Source organism: Typopeltis vanoorti, chromosome 10 (genome assembly GCF_054136105.1).
Source record: "Typopeltis vanoorti isolate ZY-2024b chromosome 10, IOZ_Tvanoo_1.0, whole genome shotgun sequence".
NCBI classification, from domain to species: Eukaryota; Metazoa; Arthropoda; class Arachnida; order Uropygi; family Thelyphonidae; genus Typopeltis; species Typopeltis vanoorti.
Window position 1 is genome coordinate 89,690,684 of NC_143558.1, and position 27,700 is coordinate 89,718,383.

The following is a 27,700-nucleotide window of genomic DNA, read 5'->3' on the forward strand; positions in this document are numbered from 1 at the left end:
ATTTTGTCTACCAAATATTTTGCAATAATAACAGAAACCGAATTTCGCGATTCTGAATAAATTAAATAACTTCGTAAAAGTTTTTCTCCATTTACTAAAGTTCGATAATAGTATGAATCGGAAAACTTGCGGCCAGATTCATCTTTGGGAAATTCTTTATTAACTCTTGATGCGGGCAATGCTCAACTAATTAATACAATCTCTAACTTTGGTAGTTATATGATTCGGACAAGTACCTGGATCATTAACATTAAAATTTGAAGTTTAATTTGAAGTTTTGTGTTTCGCTGAATCAGAATCCAATATTTCTTCTGCTGCAATTTCTGTAAATAGTCCAGTCAGGCCAGTTTCATTTTCTCATGTAACATTTGTTTCTTCATAGTTATCTTGTGTCCTCTCTTTTTCTGTAGTAGAGCTACACGGAGTACTTGCTTCGTCAGAACTTTCTGTTCTTCGTTTTTTATGTGGTCCTGAAGTTAAAAATTTATTCAGCGATCCAGCCAATTTATGTTCCAGTTGTACTCGTTGCAATTGTCTTTTCCTCTTTTGTGCACCAAATAACTTATTTGGCTTTTTCCCGACATCTGGGGGGTTAACACACTTGGTTAGACTTCAAATTAAGAAGAGTGTTAAAAGTTGTAATATTTCTGAAATTTTCCCTTAAACTTATTTTTTATCCCTAACCGACTATTATTTTTAAGGTGAATGGCCCAAGACTGACTATTTTTTATTTATTACAGAATTTGAATAATTAATAATTAATAGTTTTGAATAATTAATAGTTTTGAATAATTAAATATGCTTACATTTTAGGTATTTTTTGAAAATTAACATGCAGAGATATTAGCCACTGATTGATTTCTCAGTGATATTTATTTAATATTTTTTTGCATTCTGGTAATTGTTTAATAATTCAGAAATTTCTAGAATATTAAAATTATTTATTAACCACGCTACCGGCCAAGACGTCTATAGATGTTCCCTTTATCATGGATGCGAAGTGCTTATTAAAATTGTAATACCATTGTTATAACAATGAAACATATGATGGATACGAAGCGTATGCGGATGCGTATTTGATCCACAACGGCCGGTAAGGTGGTTAAAGAAATTAGTAAAAGGACCCCAATCCCAATGTCTTCCAACCAGAACAAGAACAAATATATAAATAAATCTCTTATTGAAAATTATTTATTTTCTTGACGTCTACTCAACATGACATTAAAATCTTTTGTTTTCAAAGTAAAATAATTAACTAAAATGAAACAATTTAACTGATGTTCAAACTTAGCAAAAATATAATAGATGTACTTACTTTACGTGAATAATAATCCAAATTCACAAAAAATTTACTAAACAACAATAAATATATTTTATAAAACAAAAGGCAACTGCACAGTAACACTGTAATGCACAAAATGAAATGATGCAAAAATACACCAAAAAAGTATCAAGAAAGGGCCAATTGCAGTATATGTAAACAAACTTAGATCATCTAAAGCAGGGGTTCCCAACCCTATGCCTGTGGGCACCATGGCGCCTGTCGACCAATTTGTGTATGCTCACTGCAGTTCAACCGTGTGCCGTATAGTTTGAAATAATCATGCAACAATTCATGGCATGCTATATGACGCATGCTTTAATAACACATGAGTATTAAACGCATACAATGTAAAGTAGATGCGCATTCGAAGTTGTTCATTCCAGTTTAAGAACTGGAATATCATCATATTCTCCTAATTATGAAGCACTGGCCAATGAAATGCAATGCCAAAGATCACACTAACTTACATATATATATTTAAATTTTTATATAATGTAAACTTTTAAGTAATAAAACATTTGATTATAATGTAAACTTTGTATGTATTCATTTAACAAAAGAATTCAAAAAATTTGCTTGAAAAAATAGATGGTGCTCATTGCCCTATCAGTATTTTAGAATGTGCTCTAGGAAACAAAAAGGTTGGGAACCCCTGATCTAAAGGGTTTTATAGCTCATAAATAACCTATGTTTATTAATTTAATTCGAGCCGCATCAGCCTGATGCGCCGATAGTCTACCCACATATGTACGGGATTTTTAGCTATGGTCCCTCAGCTGATTAATATTTTTATAATTTATAAACTATTACCTATAAAATTTTATTTGTCTATCAAAAATCCAAAAAATAAGTATGCAATTAAAATCAAAGTCAAAAATTGCCCAATCACTTAAACACAGAATATACAATACACTCAATATGTTTCACATTCAAAATTGAAATGACTCTGAAAAAATTGTAAGAAGTGCGTATTTGGATAGATGCTATTTCGTCTATCCATATTCAAAGCAGAATTTAAGAAAAAACGAACATCGTAATGTACACCTATGTTTCAGACTAAATATTTTTGGATAGATCAGTGTTCTGAAACTTCAGATATCCGTGTACCCCCCTTCTTTAATTTTCATTATTACGAAGTACCTTTTCAAAATACCCTTATCAAAATAATGATAATAATAATAAATAAAAATATATTTCATACAATGAAATATATTTTTTTGTAAATGTCTGTTTTATTTGAATTTAGATGTACATTTAAACAAAAAAAATATGATTTATTTTTAATAGAACAAAATTTATAAAGATACTATACATTTTTACTTAATATAAATAATTTATCACCAATGATAGGAATGAAATTTCTTATTTCTATATCTGCTATATTACTCTCTTTTGTGCATTTTATAAATCCAGTCTTTAACCAATGATCCATACTTAACAATTTGAAAGCTAAAAAAATTTACTGTATTTACTCGACTATAACTCGCACTTTTTTCCCAAAGTTAAAGCTAAAAAATCGTGCTGCGAGATATATGCAGGGATTTTCGGAAACTAAAGTTTTCAGGAAAAAAAACTGAAAATGGGTATGACTTACCAAGAAGCTTCTATTCTCCATCACTTCTTCTGTCCTCAAGAGCGGTTTCCTTGTGTGCAATCAAAGTTATCTACCCAAATAGAGTCATCTTCTATCCCATTATATCAAGCAAAAATTACCAGTAATTTAAGATGAACAATCCTTGACAAATTACCAATGTGAAGTGAAAGATGTGTGCGATTGTAGGCCAGTAGAGAAAAAGCAACTATTAAGAAGTGCATATGATTGGTGCGATATTAGCAAAAGATCACGTTACCCAAACAAAACAAGCTGACGATTGAATTGAAATGCTAATTCTCTTAAACCGATTTCCATAATATCTGAAATGCATTCACTATATATTTCTTAGTTTCAACACATTGATGACGTGGGGGGGGGGTTGTGTCAAGCAAAACCATATGTTGCACCTGCTGTATATAGCAGTTTCTGTTGGGGGGAGGATGTGATTCATTAGTTAGTGTTTATATTACCAGTTGTCTGTAATTGCACTATTTGTTGAGAAATATATTACACAGTCTGCAAATGATGTATGTGAACCTTATCCAGTGACATGATAAAACTAATTGGATTTCGTGTTTCTGCAGTATAATGGCTGTTGGGGATGGCCTATTGTTTACTGCAGGGAGTGAATTATCGCTCAAATGTGAAATTTGGGGCGATAGAGACTCATAATTTGAGTAGAAGAATTCATGCATAATATAATTTAATATATATATATATATAGACTATAAAAGTTTATGAAATTCACATCGTATGATACTTTATGGGTTGTTTCCTTAAGTATCTAATAAGTGGATTCTAAAATGTTTAGTTTTAGTATGTATGACTATAATTTTTTTATTAATAAAATATGATAAGCACATATTTAACTGTCAATGGGAACTGGCACCTTTTTTATTTGCTAAACTAAACGCTGTATTTTTGTAAAATATCTTGTTGCCGTAATACGGCTGAACGAGTGCCCTTATTAAGCAGCGCCGTGAGGCAGGCTGCCTCTATGCTGCTCCCTCTCGACAGTACTGGGCAAAGCATAGCGTAAGAATGAATTCACAGTCTGTCTTAAACTAACAATTTCCACTAAAAATATAATAAACAATCAAAAATATTTATAAAATTTTCTCTGAGTCGATGCTTACTCTGTGAAATAAAATCTGTGGTAATATTGATAACGTTTCACGTTAAATGATATAATACAAGAATAAGAAAATTTATATATTTTTTTATTATTTCCCATGGTGAAATGGCGGCCCTATCTTAAAGCGCCCTTGTGCGGCGCACAATCTGCACAACTGCACGGCTCAGCCCTACTCCCAAGTCAATACCACATGATCGCTTTCACCAATTGGAGGTAACGAGGACACATTACTTATGCATATATCCTCTGAACCAATAACCAGATCCAGCACTCTCACACCACGTGTCCCTTCAGTTATGTGCTGTTTCAAGTAATTATCTCATAGAAGATGTATGAACTCCATTTCCTTTTTGCTACATGATATTTCTTCCTTCCAATTGATATCACCATAATTAAAATCCCCCATAATAATCACTAAACCTGCACTCATTGCACTAATTTGCTGATGCATGAATTTAATATCTTCCCCTGTTCTCCCTGGCATATAGCAGCATTCAACTGTATATTTGGTTGCATTGGTCACTATTTCGCACCAGACCGCCTCAAATGAACTCACATTCACATGTCTATCATCTTGATATACTACTTTCTTTGGCTGCAACACATCAGCTATCATCAACAGTACTCCTTCCCCTGTTCTATCTTCTCTCTCCTCCCTAAAAATACTATACCCATCACATTCAATTCCAGTGACCACATCTACTGACAGCCAAGTTTCACTAATGCCTACAACTTTTGGTGAGATTGTACTGACTAATGCCAAAAATTCTTCCTCTTATTTCGAATGCTTCTTGCATTGGTATTCAAAAATTGCAGATTCCCTCTAGTTCTTGTACTGGCTTTAGAACTGATATATAAGTCACTAATGTCACTAACAGTAGTCCCATGCTGATTTTTATCCCCCTCTCTTCTGCAATTTATTCTGCGAATAAGGATCAATAAATATACAATCAGTGCTAAAGTTTCTCTCTCTTGCACTCAACCTTTTCAATATTAGTTTCCCTGCCCAATTACTTCAACTTGTTCAGAAAACAGTAACTTCTTCAACCGCTTATGTCCTTCCATGTTCAGATGCAGCCCATCTCTAGATACAACTGTCTTTTTCCTTCAAACACACGCCAAACATCAACAAATTCCAGACTTCTTTTTTTGCACATTCTTGCTCGTCTACTTAACTTGTAATTGTCAAAACGAGGCAGCACACACATTATCCTCCCATTGACACTTTTCCTCTTCACAATATCTAACAATGTTCTTAAATCTTTTGCTACCCAATTTGTACCACCATTCAGGTCATTTGTACTCACCATAACTATCATCTTGTCTGCTTCATGCCCTCCCTTTATTGCTAAAGCCACTCTCTCTCTCTATTGTTCCACCAGCCAAGCACTCCTCAGGCATACCACTCTCCTTACCCTTAATCATAGAATCACTATATATCTTACCACTCTTAACTTCATTCAACAAGTCCACACAAGCATCATTCATGGACTCATTTTCTACACTATTCAGCATGACTCTCCCAGTTTCATTACTCAACGCTCTTTCTTACCCCCCCCCCCACTCTCACGACATCTTGTTTCTTCTAGACCTCTTGTGGTTTTGTTTTGTTGACTCCCAATCACTCCCATACTATTTATTACTGCATCATTCACCAAAGACTCACCCATACGTAATCCTCTTCTAGTTACTTCAGCTAAAGTAATCTCTATAGTCCTAATTTCTCTGTTTAACACATTAAACTCAGTTTTAACTTCCAGTATCTCCTTACCGAGCATTTCCACTTCCTCATGAAGAAGATGAAGGTCGTTTTTCATTTTCATGAACTCCTGCTGAAGTTCTTCCGCTACGGTTCATGCCAGCTTCCATTCCTAAACACTCCAGCCTATCCCAATACTTCTCACATACGTCGACATTTTCGTTCTTCTCATTTAGCCAGACTGACCACAGATCCCTCACATTCTTCAGCGCATACATGTAGCAGTTTCTGCAACGCATCCATTGCGAAAAATCTAACACTGAGACAGCCTTTCATGTAAAAAGTAGAAGTCCTGCATGCCGCCGACGTACATTTCTTGTTGGACGCCATCTTTACACATTGAAGTAGTGAAACAAACGGCAGCAAAAACACAATATATACAACACAGTTCCAAACAATAAAACCACTGAAGGACACTTATATCTAACAGATGCACAACTGCAGCACAATTTGAGACAAAAAGCCACACTATATTTAAATTTAAAAACATGTTTTCTAGCCTAACTAAACACGACCGCCACATTCCTGTTAAATAATTAATGTTTAATTTCCTTAGCAAATGTCTCAGTGAGATTTATGCAAGCATACTTGAGAAGAAGCTAAGAAAACTTGAGAAAGAGAACTTTGAAATACAAGATTGAGGCCAAATGAGGGGGTGGTCTTGATCAAATTTTTATTGTTATTATAATCCTAATCTCAGACCATCCATGAAATCAAAAGACTTGTCATGGGAAGTTCTGTTGTCTCTCTCTCTCTCTCTCACACACCCACCCACCCACCCACCCACACACACACACACACACACACACACTGAGCTGATCATACTGTGTCTTAAGTGCATTAACCATTTTTTCACTGACCACACTCTTAGTATGGTGTGAGATAGAGGTGAATAGAATGAAATACTTCATTGTATGTTGTTATAGACCTGGTAAATGTGATGGGTAGTGACCAGGAAATGTATAAGAAAATTAGCCAAGAAAATGGGAAAAGGATGATCATTATGAGAAATTTTATTTACGACAATATAGATTGGGATGACTAGATAGCAACCAGAAGTAAAGAAAATGAGTTCTCGAGATTTTGAGGGACAACTACACCAGGCAATATGTAACAAAGGGCACACGAGGACTGACGGTCTTGGATTTGATCATCTTATCAGAGGATGTTATTATTAATGATATGTCAATCTCCATCCACTTGGTGAGAGTGACCCTGAAGTGATTAGCTGGATGGTTGCCAGTCACGTGAGAAAATCGTACATGTGGAACTACAAGGCTGGTGATTAGGAGAAGCCCAGGAGACAGCTTGCAGCTGTTGCCTGGAATGAGGAGTTGGATGGTAATCAAATACTTGGGCGATATTCAAAAACTGTAGAAGCAATGTCTAAATGTATTCCAAAGGCCAGAAGGTTAAATAAGGTAGGTGTGAAATGGATGAATAAAGAGATTAAGTATGCAGTCAGGGCCGTCGGCAGATTAGATTGTGCCCTGAGACAAACAATTAAATATCACCCCTGATGGATTATAAGACAAAAATGTAAGAAAATCTTCAGTTGCTATTTTGTTTTTATTACAAGAGAAACATTAATGCAAAACGATTACATAATAATATTAATTAAATGTTTGCTCTACAGGGCACACAATAAAACTGTTTATAAGCTCTTCTAAATTTAAATTATAAGCTATGTCTGCTTCTATCAATATAGTTGCTAGACCAACCAATCTTTCTTGGGTCATTGCTGTTTGCAAATAATTTTTAATCAGTTTAAGCTTCGAAAAACTTCTTTCTGCACTTGCTATGCCAACAGGAATTGTTAGCATTGCGACGGTACCTACCACAATATGCTGAACAAGTGCCCTTATTAAGCCGCACCATGAGGCAGGCTGCCTCTATGGTACACCCTGTTGATGATACTGCATGCAGTACAGAGAAAAAAAGGCATCATGGAGTGAACATAAGATGAGTGGTAATAATCAATGATAATAATAATCTCTGTTCAACTCATACACAAAAAAGTGACATCCTTCCAACAGCCAATTGAAAGTGTATGCTGATGACATCGCAGTTGCTACTTAAAAGCCTTGAAAAATCACTGAGCAAAGATCTCAACTTACTGCAAAACTACTTTGAAACCTGAGGAGTATCTCCTAATTCCAGCAAAACTGTTGTTTTAGTTTTCTGCCTAACTAACCACAAGGCTCGTAGAAAACTAAAAATAAACTTCTGCAATGGGACTCTTAATTCATGACAGCAATTCTTGCTGCCCTGTATCACACTCAGTTCCAGCCTAACATACTTGACAATATTTGGAAAAAACTAAGTTAAAGAATTCTACGAGGAACAATACCATAGACAAGCTCACAGGCACAACTTGAAGTTGTAGGGCTTCAACTATTAGAACAACAGCCCTGATTCTGATCTTTCCAGTTGCATCTTGCCAGTTTGGAGCTGAAGTCACCACATAACAATGAGAACCATCTTTGGTACTTTAAGGTCTACTCCTCTCCCATGGTTGCCTGTTTTTTCCCACATCACTCCTCCATGCTTCAGAAGAAAAGAAGCTATCAAAGAAATAAAATCAGAAATAACATCAGCCTTCCCATACATCAAGATATCTCTCTACCACCAACTCACTGCCTTACCTTCATATCTCCCATCTGGCTGATCACAGATGGGGATCACATCCAACTGTCAAACCTTCGAATTTAGTCTACCTTGATGCCTCTGAAGTCAGCTAAACTTTAGATTTAGGATTGGATAAAGCTGCTCTGCCCACTTACTACATCTGTCAGGAATTTCACCAGTGGCAGCCCGTATATAAGCACTGCGACACTGCAGTACCCCCCCAAGGAAAAAATGAAAAAATTAAATTTTGTTTGTGTTTATAAATAATAACAATGCTTACAACATTATATAAATGCAGTACAACATGTTAATAGTTACAGCTTATGTTTTGACATTGATTGAATAGTTAATAATTGGAATTGTTCGATTAACGCTTTAGATTATGAAACAAATGCACAGCGATCTAACGCTGATATTTTCTTTTGCTCTTGTCATTGCATGTTATGTCATTCCCAAACTGTAACTGCTCAAACGGCGGTGTATTTTTAGTAAGCTTACGCGCCTTATTTCTGTGAGATATGAAACGTTTATTATTGGTGTGTGTGTGTGTGTGTGTGTGTGTGTGTGTGTGTGTGCCTGCCTGCCTGGTGAACTATTTTTTGTAAATCTTATTTTATTTTGTTAAAATAACATATAATTAATTATTTATTATAGATACAAGGCTGAATTATGATGAGTGTCACTGTTGAAAATATGAAAATAATAATATTTTTCAATTATCGTTACACAAAACAAATGCCCTGCGATCTAACGCCGATATTTGTTTGCTTTCGTTGCATGTTACGTCATTAGATACACTGCCGCTTGGACAGTGTATCTTATGCCTGCGCTCGTTATTTCTGTGAGATATGAAACGTTTATTATTGGTGCGTGTTCGTGGTGAACTATTTTTTTGTAAATCTTATTTTACTTTGTTAAAATAACATATAATTATTTATTTATAATAGATACAAGGCTGAATTATGACAAGTGTCACTGTTGAAAATATGAAAAGAATTATATTTTTTCAATTATCATTACACGAAACAAATGCACTGCGATCTAACGCCGATATTCGTTTGCACTTGTCATTGCTATTGATACGAAACATTTATTATCGGTGTTTGTTCGTGATGAGGATGAAATATTTTTAATAAAGCAATTTTTAATATGATTTATTTATTAATAAATTCATTACTGATTAGGGAAAAAAAAGTGTTTTTTGTATATGCAGCACCCCCACTTAAAATTTTCACCGGCCGCTACTGAATTTCATAGTCACCCTTTTGCATGTGTGGTGCTGTGCAGACTGTGTGCATCATATCGCTGATGACTACCCTACACCCTCCTCTCCTGGAGGCTTCAGAAATCTGCACTTACATCCAAATAGTGTTGTTGATTGGTTAACTAAACTGTCAATCTGTGTATAGTTTTGCTTATTAATTTCTTGTATTTTTACCCATACGATAAATAAATCTGAAACTTGTACATCGTCTGAATTTCACATGAGAAATATGAGCTGAATGCTAGAAGTGATATACAGTAATTCCTCAATTAGTGCACCCCCATTAGAGCGTTTTAGATTAGTGCAGCATTTTTTTTTCGATACCCAAATTCGATTAGTGCGCCTATATACATCTTAAAAATAACTGTTACAGATTTTAAAAATTTTCTATCTATACATCTTTATGTCTAACTATTTTAAAAAATCACTCACCAGAATGAAATAATTTAGTTACCGATTTAAAACATTTTACAAAGTTATTTTTAATGGCATACCACACTACTTCCATGTACGCTATGTATACAATGTTCCAAATTTTTACCGCCAAAATTTGTGCCATCTGCTATAGTACGCCCACAGATTCGAGACCCTTTGACACTTCTGCTCATGTAAAAAAAAAGGAGAATCCATTCCGATAATAGGGTAATCAATCCATCTTCTGGGTTGAGTTGTTTATTATTACACATCGGAAAATTAACTTCTCTTTTATGATCATTGTAGTTTTTAAAGTAGTAACTATTTTGTTTGTATAACAGTTGGGAAATTTTATATATAAAGCACGTGATTTTGCATGTTGGCGACCAATTCGTACGTCCTTCATTTCTTTCTCCCCTTCAGTGATAACGTCCAAGAGTTAATTAAATCTCATTCTGAAGAATTGAATGATTCCGACCTGCTAAATTTAGGTGCACAGCAGGAAGATCTCGAAGAATATGAAGAAAATTTAACCACTGATAGTCAGCCAAAAGAGATTTCACAGAAACAATTTGAAGATGTTTTTCATACAATCAAAGTTTTTAAGCAGCAATGCTTAGAGGCTGACCCTGATGAAGAGAGAAGCAGTAAAATTTGCAGAAGAGTAGAAGAAGCAATAGGGCCATATCGTCGGTTGTATGAAAAAAAAGAAACAAAATGCCCTCCAAACTAAGTTAGCTCAATTCTTTATTAAGAAGCAGAATAATTAAATTTATATTCTGAATATGTTTTATTATCTTTCAGCTTCATGGTTTTCCTTTAACTAGGCCCTGAGACATACCTTAATTCTTTTTTAAAAAAATTAATTTGAGGAACAAATTATACATTTTCCCATAGGTTATTGTATTCGATTAGTGCGTTTGTTTTAAAGAATGCATTTTGCGCACTAATTGAGGGATTGCTGTATTATCTTTTTTTTTTATCACATGATTAAGTTTATCACATAAGGCTTATAGCAAATAAATGCTGTGTTGTTTGGCTGGAGTCAAGAGCAAAGTAATTATTGATATTCTTTTTTTTGAGGAGCTGAAGGAAATACTTTATGGGAAAGCTTTCCCACAGAACTCAAATGGATGAAATGGTGAATCAGAAGTTCAACTGTAAAAGGATGTTGAATAGCTGTTGCTTCTGGTACTGTAGATTTATTGGATATTGGGAACATAATGGCTGCTATTTTTTCTGAACAGTGATGGAAATATCTGTAGAAGAGACAGAATGCAAAAACCGGCTGTCTATGAAACATTGGCTGAAGACAGTTTGCTGAATGCTGTTTAGAGAGGTTTTAGGTGCACCACTTCAAATGTGAGAACAGTATTTCAGTGGAATACCTGACAGATGAAAAAACATCTTGAGTGAAAAAGATTGTTGAGTTTGGAAGCTGAGGATGCCATAGAAGTGATGTGATTATACTAGGAAAGGCTAAGAGTAAGAGCCAATTCAGGAAAACAGAAAGAGAGATATTTAATCTTGAGATAAGCATTATCTCAAGATTAAATATTGAGATAAGCATATTGTTAAGATAAGCATTATCTCAAGATTAAATATTGAGATAAGCATTATTGTTAAGATAAGCATTATCAAAGATAAAAGAAGAACTAGGGTCATTTTTGTGAGATAAAAGATAAAACTGTGTTTTGGAAGCATCAAAGGTGGCTAGTTTGTTATTGCCAGGTGGTGTGGGGATCTGTGTTTTAGGACACTTGTTGTAGATGGTCTTGAAACTTGAGATACTTAAGCTCTGCAGAGTTTGTTGTAGGAGTAGGATGAGTGGAGAGTGCTGTCACGTGGATGGAGTTTGAGGTCAGTGAGAGGTCATTATATATATGAGAAAGAGGGTGTGTGAAATAACAAAGTTTTGAGGAACATTTGCATTAGTTGGAAAAACTGAAGAGAGAATCCTCCACCATTACATACAGTGAATAAAGAGAGAGAAAACTATCATTCCAGTTACACAAGGGTGAAAGCATACCATAAAATGACAATTGATGTGAATTTGACAAAAAAAAAAAATTAAATTTACTAAGGATAAGACTCTGTCCAAACTTTTTGGTAAGAAAATAAGTGATTTAATTCAGGTTCAAGTTCAAAGAAAGTAGGTTATATTTTTGTCTTTTCAGGATTATTGGAAAATTGTCTGTCAGTTGGGGTGATGATACTTATAGAGAAATTGAGAACTCATTCTGGTAGAATAGTTTCCACAGTCTTCTAAAAATACATAGAGATATTCCTCCAAAGAATATCTCTGTGTATTTTTCTCTCATCTGTCACACAGAAAAGTTTCTCTCACATCTTTTAAGTGTACATACTGATCAGTCCTGTTCATTTATTAAAAAAGAAAAAAAATTAGATTTCTTTCAAAAATTAAAAACTTATTATTCAAGCCACCAGATACCTCAGTCAGTTTTGACATTCAGCCTTTATTTACAATTGTTGTACTGTCTGAAACCTTTCTATTGTTTGTCATTATTTGTCCCACCAGATGTTAGTCTGATTTCATCATAATAAAGCAAATAATTCATCATTCTGCCCCCATACTTTGAAATTTTACTTTATTTAAATTTGAATGTAGCTGGAAGCTCATATTCAAGAATGAGTTTACTTACTTACGTACTTCCTCATAAGGCCGAGATCTGTTTCTTCCAGATACCACTGTCCTGAGCCACCAGTTTGGCTTCTCTCTCCAGCTCTTTCAGCCAGCCATTTGTCTTTCCTTTTCTGTAAATCTTTGCCAAATTAATTTAGGCTTTCCCCTTTTCTGTTTTTCTTCTTTATCCATGTCAAAACTATTCTAGGAATCTCTCTGCTGTCCATTCTCAGTATGCATCCAATCCATTTTCATCTACTTTTTTTTTAATTTCATCGGTAATGCTTTTTTTGTACAGTCAGCATATAAAAGTCATACTTTGTTATACGTTGGGGCCAAAATGTTTTTAATATTTTATGCAGACATTTTGTTTGAAAACTATTTAATTTAGCTTCCTGTTTTTTGGTCAACTTCCATGTCTCTGATCTGTATAATATGGCCTTAACATTACTATCGAAGATCTTTATTTTGGTTTTATTATGATATTTTGAAGATTTCCATATATTATTTAATTTTCTAAAACCAGTATTAGCAATTGTCTGTTTTTGCATTATATCCTTGTCGGCTCCAGTATTTCAGTATTTACATTTAGTCTGAAGTATGTAACATTTTTAACTTCTTCTACCGCATGCTAATTGATTTTGATCTCTTTGTGGCATTTCTGTTTAGTTTAAGCACTTCTGTTTTAGTCATATTTATTTTAAGACCAACCATTTCAGCTGTTTTATACAAGTCTTCCAATTTTATTTATATATCTTTGTATTTGGATGATGATGATGATCAAAACTATGTATATTATAAGCATAATCTAGATCTTCTAACTGTGACATAGGATTTCATTTAATTCCTAAAATAAAGAGCCAAAAGGCTTCAGTTCAGCGATGCAAAAATTATAAAAATCACATTATTATTGCACCAAAAGGGTGCAATAATAATAACCCAGACATTACACAGCCTTGCCTTATGCTAGATCTTATCTCAAACCATTCAGATGTTGTTTGCTGTGCAATAATACAACTTTTACTTCCCTTATACATTTCCTTGATTATTCTCACATATTTATCAAGAATTCCATAGCTTCTAATAATTGACCAAAATGTTCCTCTATCCATGCTGGCAAATGCTGTAGCAAAATCTATAAAATTTATGTATAATGGGCTTCTAATTTCTATGCTTTGTTCAGTGATGTCCCTTAAAGTAAAAATGTGATACACGGTACTCCCACCTGTCCTCAAACCAGTTTGTGCATGCCTTAATATCTTCTCTACTTAATTTTTCATCTTATTTATCAATATTTTACAGAAAAGTTTTGCAGATATTGACAGTAAACTAATTCCCCTCTAGTGTTCATATCTAGTAGGATCTCCTTTCTTTAGAATGATTATAATTATCATTGCTTCTTTAACTGACTTGTCTTTCTGTCTATAATTGCTGAAATGAATTTCTTTAGCACATTGTTAAAGATCAGAGGCAGTTTATAAGCAGCAATTTCTTTAGTTGTCATAAGCATTTCTGTTGCTATACTGCCATTGCCTGAAGCTTTTCCACTTTTCATTTTCTGTTATATTCTTTATTTCATTTTTAGATATAAGTTCTGATGTAATATTTAAATCTGTGGTTACAGGAGGGAGGTTCTTCCATTAATAAAATTCTAATTATTTCCATTATATTGTTAACTACATTTAAAATCTCATTAAAGTGTTCTTGCCATTATCTAATAATCTTATCCTCTTTAGTTAGTTAGTAGCAAACCATCTTTATCTCTTATAGCATTTACTTTTTTTTTTCTTTCTTTTTTTTTTCTTTTTTTCCAGAGCATATTTTCCTTGTGATCTCATACAGTTTTCTAACATATCCTAATATTGCAGCCTTTTGTGCTTCTTCTGCCAAACTGTCCATGCAATTCCTTTTATCCTCTTATAGATCTTTTGACTGTAAGAGGATTTATAGACAATTATAGACAGACTTGTCTTGTCTGTCTATAATTGCTGAAATTAATTTCTTTAGCTCTGGGATTTAGCATTTGAAATGTCATTTTAACTTCGCACCTTTCTTCTGAGTTACCAGGTCTTGTCTGATAACTAATCTTTGTTCATTTACCTCCTTCTTAGCACCCAAACAGTCTCTTGCAACCTCATTATATGCTATTTTAAAATTTTTCTATTGCTTTTTAATCATGTTTTCTGGGCTTTCTGCTTTCTTACTTTTTAGTGTCTCATTTTCCAAAATATGAAATAGATTTTTTATCCTAAAAGAAAACATTTCTTTTAATTTCATTCCTTTTTAATTTAGACATATCATATTTTATCCTTCTGTTGTGATTTCTAATTTTTTTAATCCCATGCAGTTTTAATTTAATTTTGGCTGTTACTAGGTAAGGATCAGATCCTACATCAGCTCCTCGCCTTACTTTATCATCTAAAAGTGAACTCCTAAAATTACCCTTGATTACAATATGATCAGTCTGGGTTTTGGTTTTACCATCTGGTGATATCCAGGTCATTTTATGTATGTCTTTATGTTTAAATAACCTTCTTCCTATTACAAAATTATTAATTTCACAAAATGCCATCAATAGGTTATCATTCTCATTTTTTGAACCACATACTGCATTGTGTGCGATAGCATGTACCTCCCATGATGAGTCTCTGACTCCATGGAGGTCAGATGTTAATAATAATAATAATGCCACTCATAAGAATAATCATGTCATGTTTTAGTACTTTTTTTTCACTTATCATAAAAATTCTTCTTCTCTTCAAGATCCTTCTCATATTATTATTATTATTATTACATAACACCTCCAGGGAGTCCAAAGACTCATCGAGGGAGGACACTTACTCTACAACTCTCCATCTCCACCAAACGCAAATATCTTCATCATCTACACCAACACCATCTACCGCCGACCACCACCACTAGTATTTTCACAGACAATCACAAACATCCATGCCCAATGGGATTCGAACCCGCAGCCTTTTGGCTGGAGAGCAGATATGCTAACCACTCGGCCAACTAGACTGGCATAATATGTTGGTGCATAATATGTTGGTGCCTCCAATTTATCAAGCTTTTTCTAGTCTCTGCACTAAATATAAGTTCCACATCTCTTTCATGACTTTCATCTGATCCTGAATATAATATTTGAAAACCATCTACAGTTCTCACTCTTCCAAAGCCTGTCCATCTCAACTCACTTATTCCTAAAATATCCATTCATACTTTCCTTTCCTTTATAACTTCTTGTGTCTTTCCAATTTGAAACATAGTTCTAACATTCCATGTTGCAATTAACATTTTCTGTTTAGGTGAGAGAGTGGTGACCTCATCTGTTTCAAGGGATCCTGCAAGCTTTGCCCTTGAAACTTCATCCATGCATTATCCTCTTGCCAATTTAAATAGTGGTTATCAAGAATCCTGATGGCTTACAAACCTGACACCTGATATTGGCTTTCTTGGGCTCTCAGTTTCCATAGTCATGGAATTTTCACAGGGAAGGATGATTAGCGCTTTGCTCAGCCCTCCTTATTTATTCTCAACTCCTCCCCCCCCCTGGAAGGGGGAGTTGAGAATGTGTTTAAAGCATTTTTAATTAAGACAAATGACAAAATTAATATATTTTATCTTGATTTCATACCCAATAAATTCCTTTGTACATATTTGATTCTTTTTTAAATATTCTTTGTTTGCTGTGAGTAAAGATAACCGTGACAAGAATGTTTGTGAATGTCTTTAGGTTCTAGATGATTCTTATCACCCACTCTGAGACCACTGCTCTGCTAACCCAGAGTTCGGAAGTGGCTTGAAACAGTTTCATGTTCCAGAGCAGTTTCCAGATTATCTGAACTTTAGTGCACTTACAGTACTTATGAGCTGTAAGTTATAGTCTTTTATAGGATGCAGTCTCATAAAGTAAAATGAAAATAAAATAAAAACAGCATTTCTTGCATTTCTTTATTTTGTGCGTGTGTGTGTGTGTCTTATGTTTTATGAAAATGAGAACCAATTTAATTAAACACTGAAATATTGTGTTTATTTCTTCCTTTATGAATAATGTGTTCTTCATAATATAGAGAAGGAAAGGGAATTATAATTGAGCAGAATGTATACCTTTGTAGCTGAAAACAGTTTATTATTATTATTTTCATGAGGGCATATTACATGAACTTTATGCAATATTCCTTTCTCTATGGGAATAAGCATTTTGAAAAACTTGACTTTTTTTATAGTAACATATTTCATATAATTAAACAAGCTATGACTTACTGTGTTTTGTTTATTACCACAGAAAAGGGTAATTCCAAGCCCAAATTGTCAAGTGGAAAGCAAAGTAAATTTGAAAGCAGTAAGAAGAATTTGCACGACCCTATTAGTTCTCATAATGTTTCTCTTAGTTTCTTTTTAACCAAAGTGTATGGTATTTCAGAAAAATTCAATGGTACTGGAGTCATAGCCATTAAAGGTAATAAAATAAAAATACATTAGCATTTATTGTAGGTTGATTTTTATGGTTATGATAGTTGTAATTATTAACATGAAAACTCTAGTCTTATCATATGATTGCCGGCCTGCTTGGCTGAGTGGTTAGCATATCTACTCTTCTGCCAAAAGGATGCGGTTCAAATTCCGCATCCTTTTGGCATGGATGTTTGTGGTTGTCTGTGAAAAATACTAGTAGACAGTAAATGGCATTGGTGTAGATATGATGATAGTTGTAGCTCATTGTAGTTGGTGGGAAGAGCTGTAGAGTAGGTGCCCTCCCTCGATGAGTCTTTGCACTCCTTGGAGGTATCACATAATAATAATAATATTTTTAGTTATATAAGCACACAAACTTCCAGGAGTTTCCTAGCCTAATTGGCCAAGTGCTAAATGTACTTACCCACCAACCAACAAGTTGTGAGTTCCTGCCATGGGCATGATTCATGTTTGTGATGTGATCGTCTTTAGGTGGGCGATGAATTTCATTGTCTTGCTTAGTAGATGCCTAAAATAGCTTAAAAAAATTCCATGCACTAGTCTAGAGCAGGGTTTCAAATTATATCAAAAATTATAAGAAAATAAAAAATACTCAAAAACTAAAAATTGTAAAAATCCTTGACTCACCAATAGTATTATTGTAGTATAGGCTGTACACCTTTCATGGGTAGGAGTGACATAAAAAAGAAATTTGTCTCTCTCCTGAAGAACTGAACATTGGTGCTCTCACTAATTCTTGTGGGAGGAATTTACATTCTCTTGTTTGCATCATCTTTACTTTGCTCTCAGAATAGTTCTTTTCTGTAAAAATCCATTCTGGATTCACCACCATCTTATTTATATCTCCCTATATTTTCAGCCACATTCTTTCATTATGTTCTCATTTATCTCATTGTCTCCTTCATATATTAGGCTCAATTGCCTATCACAGATGATAATCCTTAGGCCATAGGGTAGGTAACTCTGTCTGCATGGGTTTTATATGTCAGTTCTCTGCATTTTGCTTGTTTTGTGGTATGAAAAATCAGTTTGTTGGGAGAAATTTGACAATTTTGACTAGTTCTTCTTCAGCTTTAGCAGTCCACTGCTGGACAAAGTTCTTCCCCCATTTCTCTATTCCATTCTATTTTCAGCTTTTCTCATTCATTACATTCCAGCAATCCTAACAATTTCATCTTGTTTTTTCATTGGTCTTCTCCTTTGTCGACTGCAATCTATAGTTCTCCATTCTGACAATAATTTAGGTCATTTTGTGTTGTTATATCTTATAATATGTCCAGCCCATCTCCATTTTGAATGCATAATGTAACTGATGATGTCCTGTATACCTGTGTTCTTGGTCTTATCAAGTGGGAAATTTTCCTGTGTTTAAGTATCACCAAGCATATTCCTTTCTCTTCTTCTCTGAGTAACTTTCAATTTGTGAATCACATTTTGACTCAAGTTGTAGATTTCACTTCCACATGTGATTACAGATAAGACATACTGATCAAAAGTCCCCCCCCCCCTTCAGACTAATTGGAAATATCCCTTTGAAGATATTTTTAATCCTCCCAAAAAAGCCATCCAAGCAGTATCCTTCTTTTTATTTCTTCTATTTTTTCATCTGTAATTTTTATGATTTGTCTCAGATAAACATAAAAATACCTCCTCTACTTCTCTATCTTCCAGTATAAATCTTTTTGGTGTTAAATTGTTATTCATCATTACTTTCATTTTGTTTAATTCTGCTCTTCTGAATCCAGTTTGACTGGACACTTGAGCTGATTCTCTTAATTTTATTTCTAGCTTTTCTGTGTTTTTTGCAAAGAGAACCATATCATCAACCAAACACAAATGAGTTAGAATCTTTCCATTAATTTTAATTCCTTCACTCTTCCAGCTGAAATCATGAAAAACTTCCTCTAAGGCAGATGTAAAGAGTTTGGGGGGATATTGTATATCTCTGTCTTATTCTTCTGTTTATTGGAAAATTTTCACTTTTCATGGGCAGTTTAATACCAAAGATGTCATGACTATATATATTTCAAAGTTTCTATGTATACTTTTTTCTCTTCTCAGTTTTAACAGTGATTTTAGAAAGCTGAGTTTTGGATGGAGTCAAATGCTTTTTCAAAGTCCACAAAGGCTAAACAGACAGGTGTATTATATTCATTTTTCTTTTCTATAATTTGCTTAAGACTGTAGATATGATCAATGGTACTGTAATTACATCTAAACCCTGCCTGCTCTTCTGATTGCATGAACACCCAGGTCTACCCATTCTCGAAAACATTGTCACTACCTAATGTATATGCCCACAGATGCGAGACCCTTTGAAACTTCTGCCCATGTTAGAAGAAGGAGAATCCATTCTGATATTAGGGTAATCAGTGTGTTTCATGGGATGAGTGTTTATTATTATATGTTAGAAAATTAGCTTTTCGTTTATGAAGATTCTAGTTCTTAAAGTGGTAACTATTTTGCTTATACAACAGTTGGAAAATTTACATATAAAGCATGTGATTTCACGTGTTGGTGACCAATTCATACATCCTTTGTTTTTTCTCCCCCTCCAGCATGAATTGACTATTCTTGACGCATTGCCAAGCTCATTTCTGTGAAGTGCAGGCATACAATACTGAGCTATCTGGACTAAAAGAAAGAAAAACATTTCAAAATTCAAATACAGTGGTACCTTGGATTGCGAGTAACTTGGTCTGCGAGTGTTTCGCAAGACAAGCAAAAATTTTTAATAAATTTTAACTTGATAAACGAGCGACATCTTGCAATACGAATACTGTATTACCTATATGCTTTGTCTGCCGAGCGTCACATGATCACAAGTTGCTCGGGGTTGTGGATAATCGTCTCGCATCTGCGGTCTCAGTCGGCATACCTCATTCGTATAGTCAACATTCGTGCTAGCGTTGTGACCATGTTTGTGCGCATAAAGCATTTTTTTATTTTGTGTCCAAATGTAGTGACTGTTCTTTACTAACTGTACTACGACAATGGCCCCAATGAAGAAAAGGGTTGAAAAGGAAGGCGGTAAGAAGAAGGAGATAATTACACTGGAAGTTAAGAAGGAAATCATCGGGAAGCACGAACAAGGAATGCAAGTGGTCGCCATCGCAAGATTTTATAAGAAGTCTAGGGAGGTGTGTAAAATGTGGAAAACAGTGCAAAATTTTGTAGAAAAGCACCACCTGAGTAAGACTGTGGCAGTGCAAGCGATGAATCTGTTTAACGACAATGCAATGTGATATTTCCGTGAAATCCTCAAAAGGAATCAAAAGCAAGCGTCATTGGATAGGTTCCTTGTTAAAGTCGCACAAAAAGAAAAAGAGTCAACAGATAGCAGTGATTCCGTTAGTGACAATGAAAGTCGTCCTACCCAATACAATTACTGTAATATGTAATTGTAATGTAATTAATAAATTCGATTACTTTATGTATTTTGTATTAATCATTTTTATACGAATATTTTTGAGTTTTGGAACGAATCATATGAGTTTCTATTATTTCTTATGGGGAAATTCACTTTGATATACGAGTGCTTTGAATTACGAGCACATTTCTGGAACGAATTATGCTTGCAAACCAAGGTACCACTGTAAAATAAAAATAAAAATTATTATTTTCCCCATCTCTAAAGAGAAAAAAAAAACTGTTTAGCTTGGTCTTGATATCTTAATTACTATATACATTTTCCACAGTTGTTACATCGGAAAACGTATATAGTAATTAAGATATCAAGACCATGCTAAACAGTTTTTTTTTTCTCTTTAGAGATGGGGAAAATGTAATTGTTTTTTCCCACCTCCATATCTGCATATAATGGGTTCAGCTGTTTCAATCAGGAGCTTATTATTACAACAGAACAACCACGTCCATATATCTGCTTGTCAATGTTTTTTTACAGCTTTGCATTATCTTATATAACCTCTTATTCATTGTTTCCTCTTTGATATGCCTATCCACTAAGTTGATAGGTATATCTATGAACTTAGATATACCTGTCCACTGTTTCTCCGAGAACCCATGCTTATGTGTTAATAGTTTTTAAGACACTCCTTCCCCTCTGATGTGGCATATCCTTGTGTGCACAGAATTGTAACACTGTATACTTAGTAATAACATTGAACAAGTACTCATTTTCAGCTGCATATAACACATTTTCTTCAAATTCTTTCAAATTAAAATCATAAATGGTATATGAGTTTGTTTGAAACACCACATGCCAGAAGAATTTGAACCTCAATGTCTCCTAACCACACCCTTAATCAGCTACAAAGGAAGACAATCCTGTTGTCTTCCTTTGTAGCTGATTAAGGGTGTGGTTAGGAGACATTGAGGTTCAAATGTCTCCACCCCCATACACACACACATTACACCTTCTTTAAGTTGCAAATTCTTGATTGTATCTATATTGTAAGAGCCTCTTACCAACTATATTTCCTAACCCATCTCTTCTTATCCATTTATATCTCAGTCTTTGATTACCATATTCTCTCAATCTCTCCTGATATGCACAATTCCATCGCCCAGATATCATCTTGGTTACCCGTTGCTGGATCTTTTTGACTGTCTCTTCATTTCCCCCATCATCCAAGTGATCATTTTTGAGCACAGTAGTGCAGATGTCTTATCATGACTAATGTAAAGTGGGAGAATTTCTTTCTTCCTACAAGTTAGTGTTTTCTTAATCATACATAATAATGGCATGACAGTCTTATATAACTTCAGTGTCACATACACAAAAAAAAAAAAAAACACTCCATTATAACCCATAAGTCTAGCTTTGTACTTGCAGCGTGATTTTTATATCAGCCCCATGTACAAGAGATCCTATGACCTGTGTCATGACAGTACCATGTATGGGCAAGTGGTTAGAAGAAGAAAGGATTTGTTGATTTATTTCTTGAAGATCTGAAGGTTGTAATCATTGGAAAAACTAGTATGGTGAAGATTGTTCCAAAAGAGCAGAGTGGATAGGGAATGAAGGAAGTGGATAAGAAATTAGTTTGAGGAGCTGAACTGTATATGAGTGTGAACCAGCAGCTACATTTTTGTACATGACTAGAAGAAAGTGGAGGAATGGTAGTGGCTAGTTTGGTGGAGAAAAGACATAACACGATTTTCATTTCACCACATTAAATTTTCGTGCTGCATAATTGGTTGTTTTAGTTCTCCATTTTTGCCTTCGTTAACTTTTACTATATTGCACAAAATTTGCTACAAAACCTACTTAAAACATCAATAATTACTATATGTTTAGTCTCAGTATTATTAAAAAATAACTTTTTTGCAAAATGCATATAATTTTTGAAAAATATTATAAATAATAAAACTTATCTTTGTTTGAGCGATTCTACTAGCCTCCAGTTATATCACCTACATTGTCATCTCCTTCCTAAAATATTATTATGAGTAACAATCAGTGTATAATCTGAACAGAATTTGTCCTTGGATCTTTATTATTATTATTATTTCATGACAGTTCCAAAGACTTATCACCTGCCATTCTCTGTAATTTGGTAGCCAGCTTTCTTTCTAGTCTTCACTGCATATCATGGTAGTCTCTCTCTCTCTCTCTCTTCAAGCCTTGTCACTAATGCAAGAGTGTTGCAGGGCTTTGTTAATCCCTTTCTCTAATACATAAGTGACCTACTCTCTATCACCACTAATCCTCTTCACAGCTTTGCAGATGACAGTACTCTCCTTTCATTCTACTCATTTCACAAACCATGCAGTACTTAAACGTCTCATGCTTCAAGAGCTTCTTCAACCAATGCCTTAAACATTATATCCATACTATCCTTTAATGTGGCAAGAGCAATCTGGTGACTTTCAATTCTACTAGGATGCAGGCTTGCCTCTTCTCTTGCAAAAAGAATCTCGACTTACCTACCCTCACTTTTGCTAATACACAAATCACCAGACAGGATCAGCTTTCTCTCGTGCTTGGACTGACATTTACCTCTAGTCTCTCCTGACATAAACACATCATATCAGTAGCATCCTCAGCATTCTAAAAAAACTAGACATTCTCTTTCACTCAAAATACTATTTTTCATCCACCTAGCTTCTAACTGTATACAAATCCTGAATCCACCCACTTTTGGAATGCTGCTCACTTACTCAGTTCAGACTCACTTCTGCCTCTATCTTACAGAAATATTGTTTCAGCTATCTGCTCTACAGGGATTTCCATGGTCACTGCTTTACTGAATTGTAGAGCAGTGACCATCATTCCTATGCTTTCTGTAAACAAGAGCAGCAGCTGCCCATCATTCTTTTTCATGCTGGAAACACACTGAACCTGCTTCTCCTTGTCTTTTCTTATTCTCTTCCTCTATCCTCTGAATGGCCTTCCCCAAGATGTATTCCCAGACATCAACAACCTGCAACTCTTCAAGAAAAATGTCAATGAAGTGTAGTTAGTAGGGGTGCAAGGACTAGATTTTCTTTTGCTTGGGGAGTTGTTAATAAGTGGAATGGGTTGCCAGAGTCAGTTGTGAGTGCTTTGTCTGCTAATGGATTCAAGAAGAGGTATGATAGATTCTCTGGATAGTTTAGGTCTCCCATGATGAGTTTTCAGACTTCATGGAGGTACTTGTACAATAATAATAATAACTTCTTTCTCAATCCTCACCTGCACCCCACACACAACTGATGTGCTTATAGGTTCTTGTACCTACCATTTATGGAATCAGTATTAAACACACAAACAAATACATAATTTTCTGTTCTTAATGCCTTTGTGTTTTTATGTGCAGAGTGCTTGCTTGAAAAAGAGACCTCAACTGAAATCCCATTTATAATGGCAGGAACTTTACTAGCCCTTTTTCTGGCCAGTCTAAGTTAGCTAAACAGGTTTTTTATATTCCTTCTCTTGATAACTAGATAACTAAGATTTTTTGTTACGCAAAAGAGAAAAACTGATCTGAAAACAACTATGTTTGCACATAGTTGTGTGCGCTATTAATAGCCTTGTGAACAACAGCTGGCAAAGTAAATTGGTTGCTAGATGCAGGTTGATTTATGCAAGTAAAAAAAAATTATCTAGAAAATTTGATTAATGTTAATAATGTTTGGCTTCTTAAACTGCACATTAAATAATAACATTTAATGTGGCTTTAGTAGTAGGTTTTGTATTTTAGTTTTTATCTTTGTAGGTTCGATTAAAAAAAAAGCATAAATGTTTGTTTTCCTGGAAATAGAATGAACAGGGTGGCTGAAGCATTTGATATGAGGATTAAACAAGCAAAAGAGTTGGTAGTGGTAGTAGGCACCAGTGGCATCGCGTACCCATTTCAGTTGGGTGTGTTGTCGTGTGGGTTACAAAACCCGTGCTATAAATTTCAAGTCAATTTGACCGTATGCATGGGTGTCCACAGAAAATTTTCCAGGGGGGGGGGAAGGCAAAGCTTGGAGACAAATAATTACATCAACAAATTTTTATAATTATTGATGTAATTAAATAATGTAATTGTTTTCAATGTAAACTATAAATACGTTATTTTCATTTTACATTGATTTTAATGATCTTTAATTCTTGGGAAAAAAAATTATTCGGAATTAATACAGTTTTTAGCAAAATTTCATATATAAAAAATTGATCAGCATATTTTATTAAAAATCGACTAATTAATTAATCCTAAATCAAATTATTTCAGTTTAAAAGCAAAAAAAAAACATAAAACTAATAAGTAAAATAATATTAAATTACAATACACTTACAATTTGAAAAATGTATTTTTCTGTTTAAATCTGTTTCACAATAAATTGACACTTCACTCAGTGACTCACTAGACACAGAGGCAAACAAACTGGTCACCGTTCACAACAGTAATGAACAGTTTTTTCACAAATCAGAAAAAGATGAACCAAAAACAGGAATACATGCTTTATTGCTGCAATAAAGTACGTGTTCTATGGCTACCCCGCAGTGGGCCGAAACAGGCCAACCCATAATAAAATTTTAAGACAGAAAAAGCATCCCATGGGCGAGGGTGTAAGGTTATCTATCTTAGTCACTTTTATGATTATAATTTGTGGAATTTTTTATTCAATCGGGAGAGGGGGAGTTTCCCGTTGACCCCCATTAATGCTAAATGAATTATTAATAATTAACATGTGCGATATGTGTGTCCTATAAGTTTCTGGGTAGAGCAAATAGCATGAGCCTATAAAGTCTAGACATGAATAAGTGAATTTATGATGGCATAATTAAAAAAAAAAAACTTACAAGGAGACAGAGAGTATGCAGGAATAAATATGGTTTGATGGAGCAGTAAATCATTTCATAAAATTTGTTGCCCATATGTGTATTTCTCTGGTTTGTGTATATTTCTCTCCATTTTCCAAGAATTTTCTTTTGTTTAGTGAGACTCAGTGTACATAACATCCGATCATTATCGGAATTATCGACACTTTCCACTGGATGAGCTCTGAATGTGAGATCACCCAGCCCCGCCTTCTCAGCAGTTTTAAAAATACTAGAACGCTAAGAATTTGACCCGCTGCACCCTTTTTTATATCTTTTCTAAGGGCGCAAAGGTGTATGCATTTTGAAAGCACATGCAGACTATTAACACGAATGTGACGCAATGTTTATGAGTCAAAAAGTGGCCTCTTCATGAAGCATTAGTATATTGTGTTTAATTTTAGGAATCATGCAAATTCTGCAAACAATTAGGGGAGTCTTTAACGGGAATAAATGCAAAAATATAATATCAGTGATACTGGTATTTCGTGAATGAGCACCGCACACCTAGCACACTCGGAATATTCACCCCTGGAAAGCACAAACAATTTAGTTATCGATACAAAATTAATAATGGAAAAAAACTCACGTACAAAGATTATTTAATAGTATAATTTTCGCCTGTGTGTCACAGGCATCCTTAGTACATTAAGCTTAAATTAAACAATAACTGACAATTCCAAAAAGCGCCACCTAAGTAGCTGGTGTAAGATAACTAAAAAGGTCAATAACTTTCCTAAAAAAAAATAAAATAAAATAATAATAATAAAAATAAATAAATAAAAAAATAAATAAATAATAAAATAAATAAATAATAAAAAAATCAATACAATAAAAAGTTAGGAAAGATTAACTGATTTGTAAAGTACTTTCTCCCATAAAGGGCATAGACGTAAGCCGTCGAATTTGTTTAAGTTAGGAGAATGAAGTAGAGTTTCACATGTTTCTTTATAAAGGCATTCCATGAGAAACTGACTTTTGTGAACTCTTGTCTTTCTCCAATGAACTCTGTGTCTAGTGAAGATGGCATGTTCTGCAAGTCCAGACTTTTCAGGTTTAAAGTATTCAATATAAGATTGATGTTCTTCTAGCCGAATAGAGGCAGATCTTCCTATTTGTCTAAAATAAGATAATCCACAAGAGCACGGAATCTGGTAGACACCTGAATGATTAAGATGTGGAAGCTTGTCCTTAGGAGAAGTGAGAAAGGTGGAGATTTTTCTAAACGGTCGAAAGGCAACAAAAATATTCAGTGGTTTTAAAAAAATCTCCACCTTTCTCACTTCTCCTAAGGACAAGCTTCCACATCTTAATCATCCAGGTGTCTACCAGATTCCGTGCTCTTGTGGGTTATCTTATTTCGGACAAATGGGAAGATCTGCCTCTATTCGGCTAGAAGAACATTAGTATTATATTGAATACTTTAAACCTGAAAAGTCTGGACTTGCAGAACATGCCATCTTCACTAGACACAGAGTTCATTGGAGAAAGACAAGAGTTCTTCACAAAAGTCAGTTTCTCATGGAACGCCTTTATAAAGAAACATGTGAAACTGTACTCCATTCTCCTAACTTAAACAGATCCGACGGCTTACGTCTATCCCCTTTATGGGAGATAGTACTTTACAAATCAGCTAATCTTTCCTAACTTTTTATTGTATTGATTTTTTTTTTATTATTATTTTATTTTTATTTTTATTTTATTTTTTATTTATTTTTTTATTGTTAGGAAAGTTATTGACCTCTTTAGTTATTTTACGCCAGCTACTTAGGTGGCGCTTTTTGGAATTGTCAGTTATTGTTTAATTTGAGCTTAATGTACTGGCCTGTGACACGCAGGTGAAAATTATACTATTAAATAATTTTTGTACGTGGGTTTTGTCCGTTATTAATTTTGTATCGATATGTCCACTCACAGTATACCTCTTTTAAAACTTAAATAATTTGGTTGGTAACAGGGAGAATGTAAGGATGGATGTCAGGAGATTGTTGAGTGAGCAAAGATTATTAATTGTATGCTAGCAGAATTGTGTGAGGAGAAAATAATTCATTTTGTGAATGTGAGAGATGAATTTGAGGGACAGATGGAGCTGTATAAAAGAGATGTGCTACCTTTAAATGTATTTGTTGAATGGAAGACCTGAGGAAGCAAGAGGTAGAAAGGGCAAGAGAATAGTAGAGTTTGTGAATGGAGAGGCAAGTGAAGAGA

General features: G+C 34.3%; 1 protein-coding gene across 3 annotated transcripts in view; it reads left to right on the top strand.

The window, feature by feature from the left end:
• The window catches only part of gkt (tyrosyl-DNA phosphodiesterase glaikit), a 380,387-nt gene that overhangs the window by 52,581 nt on the left and 300,106 nt on the right, over positions 1 to 27,700 (top strand). For all 3 annotated transcript variants that reach the window (XM_090399355.1, XM_090399357.1, XM_090399356.1), the window contains exon 3: positions 17,051 to 17,224. In XM_090399355.1, the coding sequence (XP_090255481.1) occupies positions 17,051 to 17,224 (174 nt within the window). The remainder of the gene's footprint in view (positions 1 to 17,050; positions 17,225 to 27,700) is intronic.